The sequence below is a fragment of the Oncorhynchus gorbuscha genome, linkage group LG11 (genome assembly GCF_021184085.1).
Source record: "Oncorhynchus gorbuscha isolate QuinsamMale2020 ecotype Even-year linkage group LG11, OgorEven_v1.0, whole genome shotgun sequence".
NCBI lineage: Eukaryota > Metazoa > Chordata > Actinopteri > Salmoniformes > Salmonidae > Oncorhynchus > Oncorhynchus gorbuscha.
Genome location: NC_060183.1, coordinates 43,369,387 through 43,391,455, shown reverse-complemented (window position 1 = coordinate 43,391,455; position 22,069 = coordinate 43,369,387). Strand labels below are relative to the sequence as shown.

Here is a 22,069-nt window from a genome sequence, read left to right as displayed (position 1 = left end):
CAGAGGACATTTCTCCAAAAAGTACGATCTTCGCCCCATGTGCAGTTGCAAACTGTAGTCTGGCTTTTTAATGGCAGATTTGCACGGTATGGTACTGTTTTTGATTGCTTCGCTGTTTTTACCTGGTTTTAATTCAATTTGATGTTTGGACTAAATAATCGGATGTGAGGTGATTCGGACAGCAGGGGAGTTTGAATGAAAAAATCGTCCACTCATTAATTTCTTGATTCACATCTTTCTTCCCAGGCAGGCCATATCTATGTGGAAGATTACATGATTGCATGCCACACAGCCAGAAGATATACTTAGAATCTTAAGTTGTCTTTCCGTGGGAAGGAGGGGTTGAACTTGGATCAAATGAAAAATGAAATGTCCCTCTAAAAATAGTTAGCCTGCTTCTCTCTCTTTTGCACAACAAGGAGACATCCCAGAAAATTTGGCAATGTAAACAACTGCCTTTTAAATGGATAGTTCAATGGAAAATATTTGATAATTTGTATAATGTTCTAACAGGATGGGTGAGTTACTCCCTCAATTGCGCAGAAGGAATATTCCCTGTTGGCTGCTGCTACAGACCCCAATGCAGAGCAGACAGACATGCAACCTTTTTTTGTCCTCTGGGTGATCTGAGTCCTGATCCCTGGCTTGGCCTGTCCTCTTCATCCCCCTCAACCCCGCCTTCCACCACCCCATCCAGATGAACGTTATGTAATATGAGAAGCTAACTCCAGTCCCAAAATGTTTTATCTGCAGTGATGGGACTTGACAAACATCAAGGCAAAGGCAAAAGAGGATTTGAGTGGATGGAGTGAGTCTGAGTACGCCGACACAGTTCCCTTTTTCCGTATTACAGCTTGGTGTCTGTCTAAGCGAAAATTGGTACCATAGAAAACATGCAGGATGTCTTTGTTTTTTTGTTTTCTCTACGTACCTCCAAAGTAGGAGCCGTCAGTCAGCTTCATCTCTTTGTTGAGCTTGGTGATTACACTGGCCACACCATGTTGGATGAAGTACATCTTCTTGCCCACGGTGCCTTCTCTGATGATGTAATCGTTGGGTTGGAACACCTCGAACTTCAGCTTGCTCAACATGCCCGTCACGAAGTTGGGGTCTGCGTTGGCGAACAGTGGCATGGTAGCCACAAGCTTCCGGCAGTTGAAGTTCACAATTTCCTAAAAAAAAGAAAATATAGTTTTTGGTACTTAAATACTTAAAGAATTGTATGACTATAACAAAAGGGAATAAGAGTGGTGATAGCGGTCAACCCTGACGTGTCCCTCTACTCTATTAGATTTCATTAATGAATAATTTGTTTATTGGATTTTAGTCAGATGAATAATCCAGGATGGCAATGTCTTTTTGAAGGTTCTCCAATTTCTATTTTCTGTTGGTTAAATAAAACACCATAACAAATGGTATTATTTTAATGTGAGTTCATCCAAGTAAAACAGGTAATCTCAGATTACATATTTTCTCTGTATTTGATTGAATGTATGATAGCTACGTCTATAAGATCCGCTTTTAATATCTCTGAGCCACTTTTCATTACTCTTTTGGGAACTTGTGTGCTATTGTCTATTGAATATGATGATCATTGCCAGTCATTCTGGTCTCCTCAGACACAACCAGCGATTGCTTAATGTATGGGCTCATTCAGGGATGGTTAATAAAATGCTCTGTTTCCATGTTTTAGCTTGATACATGTTCAAGGTATAAGGAAAAAAAGGTTCCGTAGAAAATGGTCAGGAACTATTTTCTGATGATGATGTTTGACCTCAGTGAAAGCCAGTCATCTTTCTCGTCTCCTCAGACACATCAACCCTCAGATATTGTTGGAGATTGTTTCCTGTATTGGGATGTTTACTTACTAGCACCTCCCCTACCCACCTCTCCAGTTCCCTCTACTCCTACGTCTCCGTCTCTGTAGCTTCACTGTGCCATTCAGATGTTGTACTGAGAAGCACCTCAACCCTCCGCTCCTCAGTCTGCCATGCAGAGAGACAAACTGACAGAGCCTGGCCTTCACTGCTCCACTATAACCCCTTACTCACTTCTTGTGAGGGATGATGACTCTCCAATGGGAGCATCCAAGCCAAAGTGACATCAGCCAGTCTCCTGTCTGGCTGTGCTTGATGCTTTTAGCTCAGTACTGAGACAACAGTAGCAGTGGGCCAGCCAAGGCCATGGGTTCTGACCTCAATCATGTACAATGAATAATGACTAAGATACCCAGTATTCAGCCCAGCCTGGTCAGGCCCGACTCCAGTGGGGAAACAATCTTTAGACTTTATCCATTTAACTTCACTAGGGTAGGGGGCAGCATTTGGAATTTTGGATGAAAAGCGGGCCCATATGAACCTGCCTGCTACTCAGCCATAAAAGCTAGAATATGCATATAATTAGTATATTTGGATAGAAAACACTCTGACGTTTCTAAAACCTTTTTGAATGATGTCTGTGAGTATAACAGAACTCATATGGCAGGCAAAAACCTGAGAAAAAATCCAACCAGGAAGTGGGAAATCTGAGGATTGTAGTTTTTCATCTCATTGACCATCGAATATACAGTGTCTATGGGGTCATATTGCACTCCCTAAGGCTTCCACTAGACGTTCATAGTCTTTAGAACCTTGTTTGAGGCTTCCACTGTGACGTGGGGGCGAATGAGAGGGGTTGAGTAAGGTCTCTCCCAGAGTGCCAAGAGCTGACCACGCGTTCACGTGAGAGGTAGCTCACGTGCACTGAGCCATGTATCTAGCTAACATTAGCTCGATCAACTGGTCAGTCCAGCACAGCATCCTCTTCAGCTCGCTATAAGTCTCTGTCTCTGTGTGTGTGTGTAAATGTCATTCTGTTTTTATGACAGGGCCTATAAGCACATCTGCCATACAGTGCAGTCAGGGTATCAGCTCAGTGAGCATTTTGTGCCATATAGTAGAAATACCTTTTTTTTGTCTGTACTTTTATTTACAACTTGTAGTGGCACATCAAAGGGGGAGGAGAATGGGCCAGCCAAGAAAACAAAATAACCTTCAAAGTGGAAAGAAGAGGTTCGGAAGAGAAGGAGGGTGGAGGATAAATCCTACCTTGGCAGGAAAAAATACGATTGAGTTGACTATGGCAATTGATATTTGCACTATTTGATTATTACCTGAATACCTACCTTGATGTTCAATTCCATGCTGAAACACATTTTACTATCAGTCATGTTACTAGTATACAAATAAGACTGATTTGCATACTAGTAACATGACTGAAATTATAGTGAAATGTCAATATCGATTGTTGTTTGACTGTTACCTGACCCTTCTTGAAATTCATTCAGAGTGAAAAATGACACATCACATTAAACTTGAAATTATATTGTGAAATACATTTTCATAAATGCTATAGACATTGTAACATTATTCTAATATTGTCACACCCTGGTCTTAGTATTTTGTGTTTTCTTTATGATTTTGCTCAGGCCAGGGTGTGACATGGGTTATTTATGTGGTGTGTTTTGTCTTGGGGTTTTTGTAGGTTATGGGATTGTGGTATAGTATAGCAGTCTAGGAAAGTCTATGGTTGCCTGGAGTGGATCTCAATCAGAGGCAGGTGTTTATCGTTGTCTCTGATTGGGAACCATATTTAGGCAGCCATATTCTTTGAGTGTTTCGTGGGTGATTGTTGCACCAGATAGGGCTGTTTAGGTTCACAGTGCTTGTTTTTGTATATTGTTTGTATTTTCATCTTTATTAAAGATGTTTATGAATAACCACGCTGCATTTTGGTCCTCCTCTCCTTCGACAGAAGAAAACTGTAACAAATATCTTGACTACCATTGACGTTTTTATGAAATTGAGCACATTGATAGATATTAAGTCAACTTTTAATACGACTAATTTAAACTGTACAGCCTACAGACCTTTTAAATATCAGTCTTCATTGGAGACTAACCGTGCTGGAGGACATCTGCAAGATGGTGCAGACAGGCTTAGAGAGTGCCTTCAGAAAGTATTCATACCCCTTGACTTATTCCACAATTTGTTGTGTTACAGCCTGAATTCAAAATGGGTTAACTAGATGTACAAACAATACCCCACAATGACAAAGTGAAAACATGTTTGTAGAAATGTTGGCAAATGTATTGAAAATAAAATACAGATATAGCTCATTTACATACACTACCGTTCAAAAGTTTGGGGTCACCTAGAAATGTCCTTGATTTTGAAATAAATAAATAAGTTCATTAAAATGACATCAAATTGATCAGAAATACAGTGTAGACATTGTTCATGTTGTAAATGACTCCTGGAAAGCTGGAAACAGCAGATTTTTTATAGAATATCTACATAGGAGTACAGAGGCCCATTATCAGCAACCACCACTCCTGTGTTCCAATGATACATTGTGTTAGCTATTTGTCACGTTCTGACCTTAGTTTATTTTTATGTCTTTGTGTTAGGTTGGTCAGGGCGTGAGTTGGGGTGGGTTGTCTATGTTCTTTTTTCTAGGTTGTATTTTCTACGTTTTTGTCCGAGTATGGTTCTCAATCAGAAGCAGGTGTCGTTCGTTGTCTCTGATTGAGAATCATACTTAGGTAGCCAATTTCCCACCTGTGTTTTGTGGGTGATTGTTTTCTGTTTAGGTTGTTTTCCCTGACAGAACTCTGCGCTTTCGTTTTCTCAGTTTGTCATTTTGTTTGAGTGTTTTTTGTGAACATTAAATATGAACAATTTCCACGCTTGGTCTCATTCCAATGACGATCGTTACAGAATCACCCACCAACCAAGGACCAAGCAGAGTGGTATCGGGCGGCAGCAATCTCTGGACTCATGGACATGGGAGGAGATTTTGGACGGAAAAGGACCCTGGGCACATGCTGCGGAATATCGCCACACCAAGACAGAGCTGGAGGCAACGAAAGCTGAGCGGCGGCGATACGAGGAGGCAGCACGGCAGCGCAACAGGCACGAAAGGCAGCCCCCAAAAAATATTTGGGGGGAGCACATGGGGAGTGTGGCAGAGTCAGGTTGGAGACTTGAGCCCACTCCTCGTGTTTACCGGAAGAAGTGCAGTACTGGTTAGACACCGTGTTATGCGGTCAAGCACTGTACGCGCTCATAGCCCGGTGGGCTATAGGCCACCCCCCGCAAGTGCCAAGCGAGAGTAGGTATCCAGCCAGGGCATGTTGTGCCAGCCCAGCATGTTTGGTGTCTGGGACGCTGTTTCGGCCCAGGGTATCCTGCGCCGGCTCTGCGTGCTGTGTCTCCGAGGCGCTGGGAGGGTGCGGTGCGTTCAATGCCTGTGCTCCGCCCGTGCCGGGCGAATGTGGGTATTGAGCCTATGGGAGAGGTGCGAGTGGTAGGCACCATATCTTTAGTACTCACCCACAGCCCGGTTCAACCTGTGCCTGCACTCTGGATGGTCCAGGCTAAAATGGTGATCCAGCCGGGAGGAGTGGTGCCAAGCCTGCACACCAGGGCTCTAGTGCTCCCCCACAGCCTGGTCCATCTGGTGCCTCCTCCAAGCACCAGGCCTCCTGTAGGTCTCCCCAGCCTGGTGGGTCCTGTGGCAGCCCCACGCACCAGGCTGTCTCTCCGTCTCCTCTATCCATGTCCGCCTGTCTGTCCCGAGCTGCCAGAGCCACCTGTCTGTCCTGAGCTGCCAGAGCCTCCCGTCAGCAAGGAGCTGCTAGAGCCGCCCGTCACTCCGGCGCTGCCGGAGTTGCCCTCCACGCCGGCAGCTCCCGCCTGTCCTGTGCTGCCGGAGTCTCCCGCCTGTCCGGTGCTGCCGGAATCTCCCATCTATTTGGGACCCGCTGCAAGGGTCCCCAGTCCGAGATGGGCGGCGAGGGTCGCCGCTCCAAAGGCGCCACTTAAGCGGGCAACGACTATGATGGAGTGGGGTCCATGTCCCGTGCCAGAGCCGCCACAGCGGACCGACGCCCACCCAGACCCTCCCCTATAGGTTCAGGTTTTGCGGCCGGAGTCCGCACCTGTGGGGGGTGGGGGGGGTTACTGTGACATTCTGACCGTAGTTTATTTTTATGTCTTTGTGTTAGGTTGGTCAGGGCGTGAGTTGGGGTGGGTTGTCTGTTCTGTTTTCTAGGTTTTTTTTTCTACGTTTTTGTCCGAGTATGGTTCTCAATCAGAAGCAGGTGTCGTTCGTTGTCTCTGATTGAGAATCATACTTAGGTAGCCAATTTCCCACCTGTGTTTTGTGGGTGATTGTTTTCTGTTTAGGTTGTTTTCCCTGACAGAACTTTGCGTTTTCGTTTTCTCAGTTTGTCATTTTGTTTGAGTGTTTTTTGTGAACATTAAATATGAACAATTTCCACGCTGCGCTTTGGTCTCATTCCAACAACGATCGTTACACTAATTCAAGTTTATTGTTTTAAAAGGCTAATTGATCATTAGAAAACCCTTTTGCAATTATGTTAACACAGCTGAAAATGTTTGTTCTGCTTAAAGAAGCAATACAACTGTCTTCCTTTAGACTACTTGAGTGTCTGGAGCATCAGCATTTGTGGTTTCGATTACAGGCTCAAAATGGCTAGAAATAAAAACCTTTCTTCTGAAACTTGTCAGTTTATTCTTGTTCTGAGAAATGAAGGCTATTCCATTCGAGCAAGAAACTGAAGATCCCATACAATGCTGTGTACTACTCCCTTCACAGAACAGCTCAAACTGGCCCTAACCAGAATAGAAAGAGGAGTAGGAGGCCCCGGTGCACATGTGAGCAAGAGGACAAGTACAAAACACCAGTCTCAACATCAGCATTGAAGAGGCGACTCAAGGATAATGGCCTTCTAGTTGGGCTCTAGCTTGCAGACCATAACCGTGGTGGTTGGCTAGGCTAACAGTTAGTTGGCTAAATAGCTAACGTTAGCTGGCTGGCAAGCTTACTGGCTAAGATACAGTGGCAAGAAAAAGTATGTGAACACTTTGGAATTACCTGGATTTCTACATAAATTGGTCATCAAATTTGATCGGATCTTCCTCTAAGTCACAACAATAGACAAACATAGTGTGCTTAAACTAACACACAAATTATTGTATTTTTTGAATACATAATTTAAATATTCACAGTATCGGTTGGAAAAGATATGTGAACCCCTAGGCTAATGACTTCTCCAAATGTAAATTGGAGTCAGGAGTCAGCTTCCCTGGAGTCCAATGAATGAGACAAGATTGGAGATGTTGGTTGGGGCTGCCTTGCCCTATAAAAAACACTAACAAAATTTGAGTTTGCTATTGACAAGAAGCATTGCTTGATGTGAACCATACCTCGAACAAAAGAGATCTCAGAAGATTAAGATTAAGAATTGTTGACTTGCATAACGCTGGAAAGGGTTACAAAAGTATCTCTAAAAGCCTTGATGTTCATTGGTCCATGGTAAGACAAAATTGTCTACAGTATAAATGGAGAAAGTTCAGCACTGTTGCTACTCTCCCTAGGAGTGGCCGTCCTGCAAAGATGACTGCAAGGGCACAGTGCAGAATGCTCAATGAGGTTAAGAAGAATCCGAGTGTCAGCTAAAGACTTAAAGAAGTCTCTGGAAAATGCTAACATCTATGTTGAAAAGTCTACGATACGTAAAACAGTAAACAAAAATGGTGTTCACCACGGAGGAAGCCACTGCTGTACCCCAAAAAATGACTGCACGTCTGAAGTTTGCAAAAGTGCACCTGGATGTTCCACAGTGCTACTGGCAAAATATTCTGTGGACAGATGAAACTACAGTTGTGTTGTTTTAAAGGAACACACAACACTATGTGTGGAGAAATAAAGGCACAGCACACCAAGATCAAAACCTCATCCCAACTGTAAAGTATGGTGAAGGGAGAATCGTGGATTGGGGCTGCTTTGCTGCCTCAGGTACTGGACAGCTTGCTATCACCAACGGAAAAATGAATTCCCAAGTTTATCAAGACATTTTGCAGGAGAATGTTAGGCTACCTGTCCACCAATTGAAGCTCAACAGAAGTTGGGTGATGCAACAGGACAATGACCCAAAACGCAGAAGTAAATCAACAACAGAATGGCTTCAGAGGAAAATACGCCTTCTGGAATGGCCCAGTCAGATTCCTGACCTCAACTCGATTTAGATGCTGTGGTATAACCTCAGGAGAGCAGTTCACACCAGATATCCCAAGAATATTGCTGAACTGAACAGTTTTGTAAAGAGGAATTGTCCCAAATTCCTCCTGACCATTGTGCAAGTCTGATCCGCAACTACAGAAAACGTAGTAGAATACAAGAGTTCACATACTTTGTCCAACCTGCACTGTGAATGTTTACACGGTGTGTTCAATAAAGATATGAAAACGTGTAATTGTTTGTATGTTCTTAATTTAAGCAGATTGTGTTTGTATATTGTTGTGACCTAGATGAAGTTTAGATCAAATTTTATGACCAATTTAGGCAGAAATCCAGGTATTTCCAAAGGGTTCACATACTTTTTCTTGACAAGTAATTGCATTTAGCTAACATTATTTGATAACTGGTTACAATAACTGCATTTCCAAAACGTTGGTTTACTTTAATGTAGCTGTAAGCTAGGTATTGATAGCAACCAGCTGACACATGCACTCCTAATAAATATTTTTCCAACATGACTTCGGAATTCTGATCGTTTTTATATAATAACTGGAAACATTTACACGTGAGCTCTAACTGTGCATTGGGACATTTGATGCGTAAACTAATGCAAATCAATATGTTACATGTGCTTACGTTAATGCTACCTACATTTTAAGTAGTTTTCTGACAGGAAACTTTTTTACTCTGACTTGAGTAGTTCGATGGCTAATTTTACTTTTGCTTCAGTAAACCACAATCTAAGTAAAAGTACTTTAACTTAAGTTCAGATTTTCAGCACTCTACCCACCTCTGCAAATTATACATAGCCTAACTATAAAACGGGGATGAGCATCCACTCTGGAGAAAAGTATATCGTTCTACAGAACTAGGCCAACATCTGTCAATCAACTCAGCCAGGGAAACACAAACAGTAGCCTTTTATCGGTTTTCACACCATTCATTATGTGACAATGGCTAGGCTAATGGTAAGCCTACAAATTGTAGCCTATTGGAATATAATCGAATAATAAGGAGCCTATAGCAACCATCGATGGCACTAGATTATCGCCAGCTGATGTCTCGTTAAACCATCAATATGAGTTAAATTCACCCACACAACTGATTTCAATTGCAACCATTATTGGTCACCTCATTACATCTCCCTAAAAGATGATGTCGGTTTAACCTTAGTCAGAGATCTGTATACTATGACGAGATGTTTAGGTCTGTTTAGGGGTGCATAGAAGTTTAGGGTTGGCATTGAAATGCATTGGGATTATTCTGGACAGATTTTGGCGAGAGCGAGCCCTCTTGGTTCACCTCTTCCTATCTGCCTTAAAGGCAGAGCATTTATGGTGATAAGGCCTCTGCAGAAGTCAGGGCATTCATACTTCTTGCGCTTCGCAGAGTAGCACAGAGCTGTTGTGAAAGGAAGTTGTCAATCAGTGGGTTTGTGTTTATACCGGACCTCCCGTCATCAACTACCGTCAACCATTCATGTCAATGCGGAGTTATACAGAGCCTTCTGAATTGTTACAAAATTCGAGAGGCGCAAAGGCGATGCGGTACAGAGCTGGATTTGGCCTCTGCATGACTCCAGAGGCTCCGCAATTGCGCCACACCCTCCATACGAAGCCTCCGACCACATTTTCGGATCAAGTATAAATTGTCCTTTAGTCCTGCTTGCAACCAAAGCCTTTGTTGGTATTTGGTTGGTATTGTCATCAGAACAACTTAGTACTTTTTTAACAGAGTAAGGGTAACGTATCTGTTTGACAAGCATTCCATACAAAGTATTTCATAGTTTACCATGGCAAATCTACTGTGGCAATTTACTCGACATTTTGTATGACTGGAAACTAATGTTGATGTAGCCTACTGTTATAATTTTATTTGTTTCATATTTATGTTATCTGAAACTGCCTGGTACCATTTCTTATCAAGATCAGTTGTAAAATATACCTGGACTGTCCATATAAATCAAGTCAATAGCAGGGATTTAGTTATTTGTGCCAGAAGGCTGTGGGACAGAATCGAATCTATATAAGTGCGCTGAAGGCAGCAGCCCTAACAGCTGAACCATCCTAGGCTATGATTGAACAACATTTTGTCAGTTCTTTCGTAAACTTAGGATACACTTCACACTTGTACACTCTATATACAAAGGTATGTGGACCTTTAAGTCTTTACTGAAGACTCATTTCTTCAGTGGGTCATATGATTGAGTGTAGTCTGCCCCAGGAGTGTGAAGGTGGACGGAAAGGCTCTGGAGCAACGAACCGCCCTTGCTGTCTCTGCCTGGCCGGTTCCCTTCTTTCCACTGGGATTGTCTGCCTCTAACCCTATTACAGGGGCTGAGTCACTGGCTTACTGGTGCTCTTTCATGCCGTCCCTAGGAGGGGTGCGTCACTTGAGTGGGTTGAGAAACTGATGTGATCTTCCTGTCTGGGTTGGCACCCCCCCTTCGGTTGTGCAGTGGCGGAGATCTTTTTGGGCTGTACTCGGCCTCGTCTCAGATTGGTAAGTTGGTGGTTGAAGATATCCCTCTAGTGGTGTGGTGGCTTTGCTTTGGCAAAGTGGTTGGGGTTATATCTTTCTTGTTTGGCCCTGTCCGGGGCTATCATCGGATGGGGCCACAGTGTCTCCTGACCCCTCCTGTCTCAGCCTCCAGTATTTATGCTGCAGTAGTTTGTGTCGGGGGGCTAGGGTCAGTTTGTAATATCTGGAGTACTTCTCCTGTTTTATCCGGTGTCCTGTGTGAATTTAAGTATACTCTCTCTAATTCTTTCTTTCTCTCGGAGGAGGATCTGAGCCATAGGACCATGCCTCAGGATGCCTGGCATGATGACTCCTTGCTGTCCCCAGTCCACCTTGGCTGTGCTGCTGCTCCAGTTTCAACTGTTCTGCCTGTGATTATTATTATTTGACCATGCTGGTCATTTATGAACATTTGAACATCTTGGCCATGTTCTGTTATAGTCTCCACCTGGCACAGCCAGAAGAGGACTGGCCACCCCTCATAACCTCATAGCCTTGTTCCTCTCTAGGTTTTTCCTAGCCACTGTGCTTCTACACCTGCATTGCTTGCTGTTTGGGGTTGTAGGCTGGGTTTCTGTACAGCACTTTGAGATATCAGCTGATGTATGAAAGGCTAAATAAATACATTTGATTTGGACACCCCTACAAATTTGTGGATTCGGCTATTTCAGCAACACCCATTGCTGACAGGTGTATAAAATCGAGGACAAAGCCATGCAGTCTCCATAGACAAACATTGACAGTAGAATGGTGTTAGAGGAAATTGTAGTTAAGATGATTAATTATGTATACATTATTGATTAGAACCATTTATTCTAATACTATTATGTTATGATATGAAAAGTAAAAGTTATTGGTTAAGCTGTTACTGAAAATGTAAGCAGAACTAATTTGATTGTCTGTGCCTCTTGGGAAGGTTAAGGGGGAGAAAAAGCTTTTCAGACAAAATAAGAATGTTTGGGTTATGTTCCATCGGTAGGAGAAAAGTATATCTTCTAGACAGGTTGTAATGTCTGGTTTATGAGGGGAGTATAAAGCATCTCCGGACCTAAATAAAAAACAACGGGGCTATCGTGGGAAACTGATGATGTCATTTTGAGTTTATAACCTGTGGAAATCTGTGTATGTAGTTAGTACTCTCTGGAATTAAATGCTCTTTACCTGGCTTTTAAGACTGGTCTCGATCTACTTCATGCATAATTAATGAACTTACAATTCATTAATGAATTAGAAATGAGTGCGAATTGGTTTTGGCAATTAAAGCATAAAGGAATTTAGAATTCCTCTATCAAATGGCCAGCTCAGTGACTTTCAACATGGCACCATCATAGGATGGCACCTTTCCAACAAGTCAGTTCGACAAATTTCTTCCCTGCTAGAGTTGTCCCGGTCAACTGTAAGTGCTGTTATTGTGAAATGGAAACGGTTCAGCTTCAAAGTGGCTGTAGCATGTAGCTTGTAAAACACTCACTACCGAGTTCCAAACTGCCTCTGGGTGCAACGCCAGCACAAGAACTGTTCGTCGGGAGATTCATGAAATGGGTTCCATGGCTGAGCAGCCGCACATAAGCCTAAGATGACCGTACACAATGCCAAGCGTTGACTGGAGTGGTGTAAAACTCGCCACCATTGGACTCTGGAGCAGTGGAAATGCGTTCTCTGGAGTGATGAATCAAGCTTCACCGTCTGGCAATCCGAGAACGCTACCTGCCCCAATACATAGTGCCAATTGTAAAGCTTGGTGCACGACCTCACTATGCTATTGTGGCTGAATAGAAGCAAGTCCCTGCAGCAATGTGCACCTACATCTCGTGGAATGCCATCTCAGAAGAGTGGAGGATGTTATAGCAGCAAAGGGGGACCAACTCCATATTAATGCCCATGATTTTGTTTGTGTACACATACAGTGGAGCAAAAAAGTATTTAGTCAGCCACCAATATTTTTTGTTATTAAGCTATATAAAACAACGGTTGTTGATGTGTATTTCAGAATGTTTAGCTTAACATTATAAGTGCAGCAATGCGCACACAGCAGCAGGCAGTTCCAAAATGCAATCAATTAGCTGGACACCATTCACCGTTCTCTAGCAGGAATTCATATGCTGAAAGGCCAGGTGGTTCTAGTGTTAAGACAATATTTACTCCTGAACTTATTTAGGCTTGCCATGACAACGTTGACTCAAGACATTTCAGCTTTTCATTTTTAAATCATTTGTAAACATTTCGAAAAGCATAATTCCCCTTTGACATTATGGGGTATTGTGTGTAGGCCATGACAGAAAATTCCTAATTCGAATAAATGTTTTATTCAGGCTGTAACACAACAAAATGTGGGAAAAGTAAAGGGTTTTGAATACTTTCTGAAGGCACTGTATATCCACCAGTCCACCTAATCAAACAAGTCTTGTCAGTTTACCCTGACCGAACCAAATTACACTTTTTGCAATAGCATAATAAATGTATTCATTACACTATTAGAATGTTGCAGTCAGAATGACTGCTCATTAGCTTGAAGGGGGGTCCCTCGAGGCCCAGCGGTTCTAGTGTAATGGGCATAAACACTAATCAGATTAAAATATAATCTCACTTTCATTCACTTCTATGTACAGTATCTCGCTGTATATTGCATTCTTGAGCAACTTAAGGTCTTTATGCCAATAAAAATATCTGTTACACTGATTAATGTTCAGTTTGTGTTCCACCAGTTGTAGTGATTATTGTTTTGCAGTTTGTCCTTTAAATTTGTTACAGAGCACATGAGATTAACAAAAACCCTCTACAGAGATATTTTCAGATGAATATTAATGTCACGTCTTGGTCTTAGTATTTTGTGTTTTCCTTATTTATTTGGTCAGGCCAGGGTGTGACATTTTGTGGTGTGTTTTTGTATTGGGGTTTTAGTAGGTATTGGGATTGTGGCTGAGTAGGGTTGTCTAGGAAAGTCTATGGTTGCCTGAGGCGGTTCTTAATCAGAGGCAGGTGATTATCGTTGTCTCTGATTGGGAACCATATTTAGGCAGCCATATTCTTTGAGTGTTTCGTGGGTGATTGTTCCTGTCGCTGTGTTAGTTGTCACAAGATAGGCTGTATAGGTTTTCACATTTCTGTTTGTTGTTTTTGTATTGTTTGTGGTTTTTTTCTTTATTAAAGATGTATCGAACTAACCACGCTGCATTTTGGTCTGACTCTCCTTCAACGGAAGAAAACCGTAACAATTAATGACGATTCATTCGTTGACAAAAATTCACCTGGCCATTGTATGATATCTAAAGTATGAATATGTCATAAATGAATTAAATATATATGAATTAGAGAACCACTCAACACTCCATGTTTGCTCCATTAGAGATGCTTAGAGATTGTATGAAAAAAATATTGCCTTGTTGTTGCAGAATGAATTACTGTAACAAATGTCCATTCACAAAGCCTTATATTCATCCCAAATGACACCATATTCCCTATATCGTGCACCATTTTTGAACAGAGTGGCCTAAAGTAGTTTGCTATATAGGGAATAGTGTGCCATTTGGGACAGACATTCAAATACAACAAACAACAAATGCATCATTCTCACCTCTTTGAGAGGGTCGTTGAGCTCACTCAGGATATTGTCCTCGTCAAAGATCTTGCCTTGATAGCGATGCTCATAGTAATCATGGATCTTCTGCCGCATGTCTGCAGGTAGCTTGTGGAATGACATGTACTGCTCCACTTGTTTGTACTGTAAAGATGGAGAGAAGAGAATGTCAATAAACCATTTGAACTGAAAATAACAGACAACAAAAGCTGTCACATTGATTGTCATTTGATGTTATGAGTGGGGATTTCAAAACATTACATCAAAAGCAATTGGAGGTAAAATAACATTAGCGGTCATTACAGGCAACATGTTGTAAAAGGAAACAAGGACATACACAACACACATGCATGTGCACACACTCGCATGCACCCCCATACACACACGGTGGGGTGACAACTTGTATCCAGGGTCATTGCGTATGAACGTGGCAGGTGGCAGAACAAGTACAGCCTGAGGCTCTTCTGAGCGAGGCTTCCACTCCGGCCTAAACAATTGTCTCTCTCCTCACTCTAAATATAGGCTACCCATGATCTCACGTAAACAAGAGAGATATACTACATCAGGGGTCTCCAAAGTTGGCTTACCCGACAGAACTATACGTCATGATTATTTGTTTCAATTGGGTAGCCATTGTTTTGCAAACTCTGCCATGACGTAATGCAGCACTAGGCCTAACAGCAGAAACATTGCCATACCCACACATTCCTCTCTTACCCCCCCCCTCTGCAGATGACTTTGTCAACCACTTTGAAAAGAAGGTTGATGACATCCACTACACAATCACTCAGCCTATTGAGTTCACAGGTCTCACTCACAAATAACTACCCTATGCCTTAACCTCTTTCTCTCCTCTCTCCAGATGAAATCCTGCAAATAGTGAGGTCTGGCCGACTGACAACCTACCCGCTCGACCCCATTCCCTCCCCCTTTCTCCAGACCATCTCAACAGACCTTCTCCCATTCCTCACTTCCCTCATCAACTCATACATGATTACTGGCTGCATCCCCACTGACTTCAAAATGGTCCGAGTCGCTCCCCTTCTCAAGAAACCAACACTTGACTTATCTGACATCAAAAACTACAGACATGTACCCATCTTTATTTTCTTTCCAACACACTTGAGCGTGCTGTCTGATCAACTTACTCATTATCTCACTCAGAACGATCTTCTTGACCCTAAACAGTCAAGCTTCAAGATGGTTCACTGAGGCTCTCCCCACTGCCAAAGTTGACTCTCTCCTTCTGTTCTCATCCTCCTAGATCTATCTGCTGCCTTCAACACTGTGAACCATCAGATTCTCCTCTCCACCCTCTCCGGGCTGGGTGTCTCAGGCTCTGCACACTCCTGGATTGCATCCTACTGGCAGGCTGCTCCTACCAGGTGATGTGGAGAGGATCTGTCTCTGCACCACGTACTCTCGGTTTTAGGCCCTCTCCTCTTCTCTCTATACATAAAGTCACTCGGCTCCGTCATATCCTCAAATGGTCTCTACTATCATTGCTATGCGGATGACACTCAACTACTTTTCTCCTTCCCCCCTTCTGACACCCAGGTGGTGACACGCATCTCTGTGTGCCTGGCAGATATCTCAACTTGTCGGCCCACCAAGCTGTTCTTCCTCCAGGGGAAAGCCTGCCTGCTCAAAGACCTCTCTATCATGGTTGACTACTCTTCAGTGTCACCCACCCAGAGTGTAAAGAACGTTGGCATGACCCTGGACAACACCCTGTCATTCTCTGCAAACATCAAAGCAGTGACTCGGTCCTGCAGGTTCTTTTTATTTTATTTATTTATTTCACCTTTATTTAACCAGGTAGGCTAGTTGAGAACAAGTTCTCATTTGCAACTGCGACCTGGCCAAGATAAAGCATAGCAGTGTGAACAGACAACACAGAGTTACACATGGAATAAACAATTAACATGTCAATAACACAGTAGAAAAAAATGGGCAGTCTATATACAATGTGTGCAAAAGGCATGAGGAGGTAGGCGAATAATACAGTTTTGCAGATTAACACTGGAGTGATAAATGATCAGATGGTCATGTACAGGTAGAGATATTGGTGTGCAAAAGAGCAGAAAAATAAATAAATAAAAACAGTATAAAAACAGTATGGGAATGAGGTAGGTGAAAATGGGTGGGCTATTTTCCTATAGACTATGTACAGCTGCAGCGATCGGTTAGCTGCTCAGATAGCTGTTTGAAGTTGGTGAGGGAGATAAAAGTCTCCAACTTCAGCGATTTTTGCAATTCGTTCCAGTCACAGGCAGCAGAGTACTGGAACGAAAGGCGGCCAAATGATGTGTTGGCTTTAGGGATGATCAGTGAGATACACCTGCTGGAGCGCGTGCTACGGATGGGTGTTGCCATCGTGACCAGTGAACTGAGATAAGGTGGAGCTTTACCTAGCATGGACTTGTAGATGACCTGGAGCCAGTGGGTCTGGCGACGAATATGTAGTGAGGGCCAGCCGACTAGAGCATACAAGTCGCAGTGGTGGGTGGTATAAGGTGCTTTAGTGAGAAAACGGATGGCACTGTGATAGACTGCATCCAGTTTGCTGAGTAGAGTGTTGGAAGCCATTTTGTAGATGACATCGCCGAAGTCGAGGATCGGTAGGATAGTCAGTTTTACTAGGGTAAGCTTAGCAGCGTGAGTGAAGGAGGCTTTGTTGCGGAATAGAAAGCCGACTCTTGATTTGATTTTCGATTGGAGATGTTTGATGTGGGTCTGGAAGGAGAGTTTGCAGTCTAGCCAGACACCTAGGTACTTATAGATGTCCACATATTCAAGGTCGGAACCATCCAGGGTGGTGATGCTAGTCGGGCATGCGGGTGCAGGCAGCGATCGGTTGAAAAGCATGCATTTGGTTTTACTCGCGTTTAAGAGCAGTTGGAGGCCACGGAAGGAGTGCTGTATGGCATTGAAGCTCGTTTGGAGGTTAGATAGCACAGTGTCCAATGACGGGCCGAAAGTATATAGAATGGTGTCGTCTGCGTAGAGGTGGATCAGGGAATCGCCCGCAGCAAGAGCAACATCATTGATATACACAGAGAAAAGAGTCGGCCCGAGAATTGAACCCTGTGGCACCCCCATAGAGACTGCCAGAGGACCGGACAGCATGCCCTCCGATTTGACACACTGAACTCTGTCTGCAAAGTAATTGGTGAACCAGGCAAGGCAGTCATCCGAAAACCGAGGCTGTTGAGTCTGCCGATAAGAATATGGTGATTGACAGAGTCGAAAGCCTTGGCGAGGTCGATGAAGACGGCTGCACAGTACTGTCTTTTATCGATGGCGGTTATGATATCGTTTAGTACCTTGAGTGTGGCTGAGGTGCACCCGTGACCGGCTCGGAAACCAGATTGCACAGCGGAGAAGGTACGGTGGGATTCGAGATGGTCAGTGACCTGTTTGTTGACTTGGCTTTCGAAGACCTTAGATAGGCAGGGCAGGATGGATATAGGTCTGTAACAGTTTGGGTCCAGGGTGTCTCCCCTTTGAAGAGGGGGATGACTGCGGCAGCTTTCAATCCTTGGGGATCTCAGACGATATGAAAGAGAGGTTGAACAGGCTGGTAATAGGGGTTGCGACAATGGCGGCAGATAGTTTCAGAAATAGCGGGTCCAGATTGTCAAGCCCAGCTGATTTGTACGGGTCCAGGTTTTGCAGCTCTTTCAGAACATCTGCTATCTGGATTTGGGTAAAGGAGAACCTGGAGAGGCTTGGGTGAGGAGCTACGGGGGGCGGAGCTGTTGGCCGAGGTTGGAGTAGCCAGGCGGAAGGCATGGCCAGCCGTTGAGAAGTGCTTATTGAAGTTTTCGATAATCATGGATTTATCGGTGGAGACCGTGTTTCCTAGCCTCAGTGCAGTGGGCAGCTGGGAGGAGGTGCTCTTGTTCTCCATGGACTTCACAGTGTCCCAGAACTTTTTGGAGTTGGAGCTACAGGATGCAAACTTCTGCCTGAAGAAGCTGGCCTTAGCTTTCCTGACTGACTGCGTGTATTGGTTCCTGACTTCCCTGAACAGTTGCATATCACGGGGCTATTCGATGCTATTGCAGTCCGCCACAGGATGTTTTTGTGCTGGTCGAGGGCAGTCAGGTCTGGAGTGAACCAAGGGCTGTATCTGTTCTTGGTTCTGCATTTTTTGAACGGAGCATGCTTATCTAAAATGGTGAGGAAGTTACTTTTAAAGAATGACCATGCATCCTCAACTGACGGGATGAGGTCAATGTCCTTCCAGGATACCCGGGCCAGGTCGATTAGAAAGGCCTGCTCACAGAAGTGTTTTAGGGAGCGTTTGACAGTGATGAGGGGTGGTCGTTTGACTGCGGCTCCGTGGCGGATACAGGCGATGAGGCAGTGATCGCTGAGATCCTGGTTGAAGACAGCAGAGGTATATTTGGAGGGCCAGTTGGTCAGGATGACGTCTATGAGGGTGCCCTTGTTTACAGAGTTAGGGTTGTACCTGGTGGGCTCCTTGATGATTTGAGTGAGATTGAGGGCATCTAGCTTAGATTGTAGGACTGCCGGGGTGTTAAGCATATCCCAGTTTAGGTCACCTAACAGAACGAACTCTGAAGCTAGATGGGGGCGATCAATTCACAAATGGTGTCCAGGGCACAGCTGGGAGCTGAGGGGGTTGGTAGCAGGCGGCAACAGTGAGAGACTTGTTTCTGGAGAGAGTAATTTTCAAAATTAGTAGTTCAAACTGTTTGGGTATGGACCTGGAAAGTATGACATTACTTTGCAGGCTATCTCTGCAGTAGACTGCGACTCCGCCCCTTTGGCAGTTCTATCTTGACGGAAGATGTTATAGTTGGGTATGGAAATCTCTGAATTTTTGGTGGCCTTCCTGAGCCAGGATTCAGACACGGCAAGGACATCAGGGTTAGCAGAGTGTGCTAAAGCAGTGAGTAAAACAAACTTAGGGAGGAGGCTTCTGATGTTGACATGCATAAAACCAAGACTTTTTCGATCACAGAAGTCAACAAATGAGGGTACCTGGGGACATGCGGGGCCTGGGTTTACCTCCACATCACCCGCGGAACAGAGAAGGAGTAGTATGAGGGTACGGCTAAAGGCTATCAAAACTGGTCGCCTAGAGCGTTGGGGGCAGAGGATAACAGGAGCAGGTTTCTGGGCATGGTAGAATATATTCAGGGCATAATGCGCAGACAGGGGTATGGTGGGGTGCGGGTACAGCGGAGGTAAGCCCAGGCACTGGGTGATGATGAGAGAGGTTGTATCTCTGGACATGCTGGTTGTAATGGGTGATGTCACCGCATGTGTGGGGGGTGGGACAAGGGAGGTAACAGGGGTATGCAGAGTGGATCTAGGGGCTCCATTGTGAACTAAAACAATGATAACTAACCTGAACAACAGTATACAAGGCATATTGACATTTGAGAGAGACATACAGCGAGGCATACAGTAGTCACAGGTGTTGAATTGAGAAAGCTAGCTAAAAACAGTGGGCGAGGCTAATCAGCTAGCACAACAAACAGCAGGTAAAATGGCGTTGACTAGGCAACTGGGCCGACAGATAAAACAAACAAGCAGAGTGGAGTACCGTGATTAATGGGCAGTCCAGTGTGCGTCAGCTATGTAGCCAAGAGATCAGTGCCCTTCATGCCCTTCAACATCCGAGTAACACTACCTCACACAGGAAGAGGCAGAGGTCCTAATCCAGGCACTTGAACTCTCCCGTCTGAACTACTGCAACTCGCTATTGGCTGGGCTCCCCGCTTGTGCCACTAATCCTCTGCAATTTATCAGGAATGCTGCAGCCAGCCTGGTTTTCAACCTTCCCAAGTTCTCTCATGTCATCCCGCTCCTCCGCACACTCCTCTTTCTTCCAGTCTAAGTCCACATACACGACAAGACCATGTTGCTTACCTATGGAACACTAAGTGGAACTGCCCCTTTCCCTACCTTAAGGCTATGCTCTAACCCTACACCCCAACACTCACCATTTGGATTCGGTCTTATGTAGCAAAATTTAAATTTCTGTTTTTTACATTGAACAAAAGTAGAGACTGAGAGCTACAAAATTGTATATCATACAATGCATTTGAGGAACAATGGGAAAGTAATTATGCTTTGAAAGTTGATAAACTTGTAAACTCAATTTTGAAACAATGGCATTTTAATGTTTCGGTGAGAGTTTTTCGTCTACACCGATTCAGCATCGTTCGCACCCTCTTGAGATTTAGCCCCACCCATCTCGTTTCGTTCTCTGAGCACTTACTTGACGCTCTGGCCGATGATTTGTTTACCTCTGGATAAAATGAAAATAGCCTAACCAGCTCAGCGGGCAACAATTTCATTATGCTTTGCCGAGGTTTACCAACACCGGCCAAATTCAACGGGTGTTGTAAACTTTAGCTTAGCTAGGGTGCCAACCAGCTAATGCTAGCTAACAGTACACGTTGGCTTACGACAGGTAGCTAGCTCGCTAGGTAAACAATGAACTTAGCTAGGCAAACAATGTGATGGCACACACACCACGAGCCAGCCAGCTAACATTAAACAACGATGAACAACAACGTTATACACGTTGCATTAGGTAGGGAGCCAGCCAGCTAAAGTTATCTAGCTATCTAACAGTACACTTCAGCTTAAAATTAAATCACTTTCTGTTTGAAACGTGTAATATCTGAAAATGTAGCTAGCTAGACTATCTTACCCATACAGTATACATCATCATGCTTGATAGACTCCTCTCTCTGTCACGGATCCATGCCACAAATGCCCTTAGTTTGAAGACGTATTATGGAAACAGGTGTTTTAGCCATCTCTTTAGTTATCATACCCTAATTCCACTGATTTCAAATCTCGATCCTCCAAAAAAGTGGAGATCAACACTTATGCAGCTACATTTTAAAAAATCAGTGTTCGACAGGATTACCAAAACAGACTGAGCTCAAATACACAAAAGCCTTCTATTTGGAAGACCAATCTGAACTCTGAACTTGGCATGTCCAGCTCGTAGTAAGGTTGCTCTCTTTTTCTGTAGTTTACCAACAAGGCTCGTAATTAACAATTGTGTTCTTATTTACAGATGGAAAACAATTTTGTTATTAAGGGACATGAAAGTTCACAAGGCATTTCTGCCAAAAAAAAAAAATGTTTTGATAAAAAAAAAAATTAAAAACGTTCAAATGGCTCTCTTGTGAAGTAGTGAATTGCGACATACGCCTTGTTTCCTGAAATGGTTAACAAATGAGAACATTAAACAATTGAATTAATGTACTAAAGACATGCCATGCATAATTCAGAGTGTGTGTTGACTGTGGTTGTTGTCATGTCTCAGAGGGTTGGTTGTCATATGGTAGGATATGGGGGTCACTAAATATGATCTGGAGCCAGTCTCTCTGCAGGGTGCTGTGCCCTAATGGAGTCATTCAGCTGTCACAACATTCAATCTAGAGTCAATCTCTACAGTAGGAATACTGTTAAAACCGGTTTTAACTGTTTCACACTTGAGTTCCAAATATCTCTAATGATCACCTCAGCATTAGTTTTTTTATGCGCTAAGTGTTCCAAAATTATAGTGATACGCAACAGGACAGATAACACGTGCTGCCCTCAAACCAAGGCACGCTGCATGCGAATTATCTATAGGCTATATTTCAACATCTCAATTTAAAATGATTTTGAAACAACAGTTTTGTTTTCCATCAACAGTTTGAAATGAGATACGTTCCACCTCTTCATCAATTCACATAGAAGTAGCCCATTTCACGGTTGCCGACAATTTATATTTAAGGCATGCAATGCTAATGTAGGCGAGGATAAACTAGATGAGCCGGACAAACTTCTTTCTTCGATGAGAGCCAAAGGAGTGTTTCCCCTGGTCAAGTTGTCAGACATTTG

At 43.7% G+C, this 22,069-nt stretch overlaps 1 protein-coding gene across 1 annotated transcript in view; it reads right to left on the bottom strand.

The window, feature by feature from the left end:
• Nucleotides 1-22,069, bottom strand: part of LOC124048681 (potassium/sodium hyperpolarization-activated cyclic nucleotide-gated channel 1-like) — a 178,611-nt gene that overhangs the window by 25,464 nt on the left and 131,078 nt on the right. The window contains exons 5-6 of the mRNA XM_046369697.1: nt 14,180-14,326; nt 932-1,172 (exon numbers count right to left, since the gene is read on the bottom strand). Of these exons, the coding sequence (XP_046225653.1) occupies nt 932-1,172; nt 14,180-14,326 (388 nt within the window). The remainder of the gene's footprint in view (nt 1-931; nt 1,173-14,179; nt 14,327-22,069) is intronic.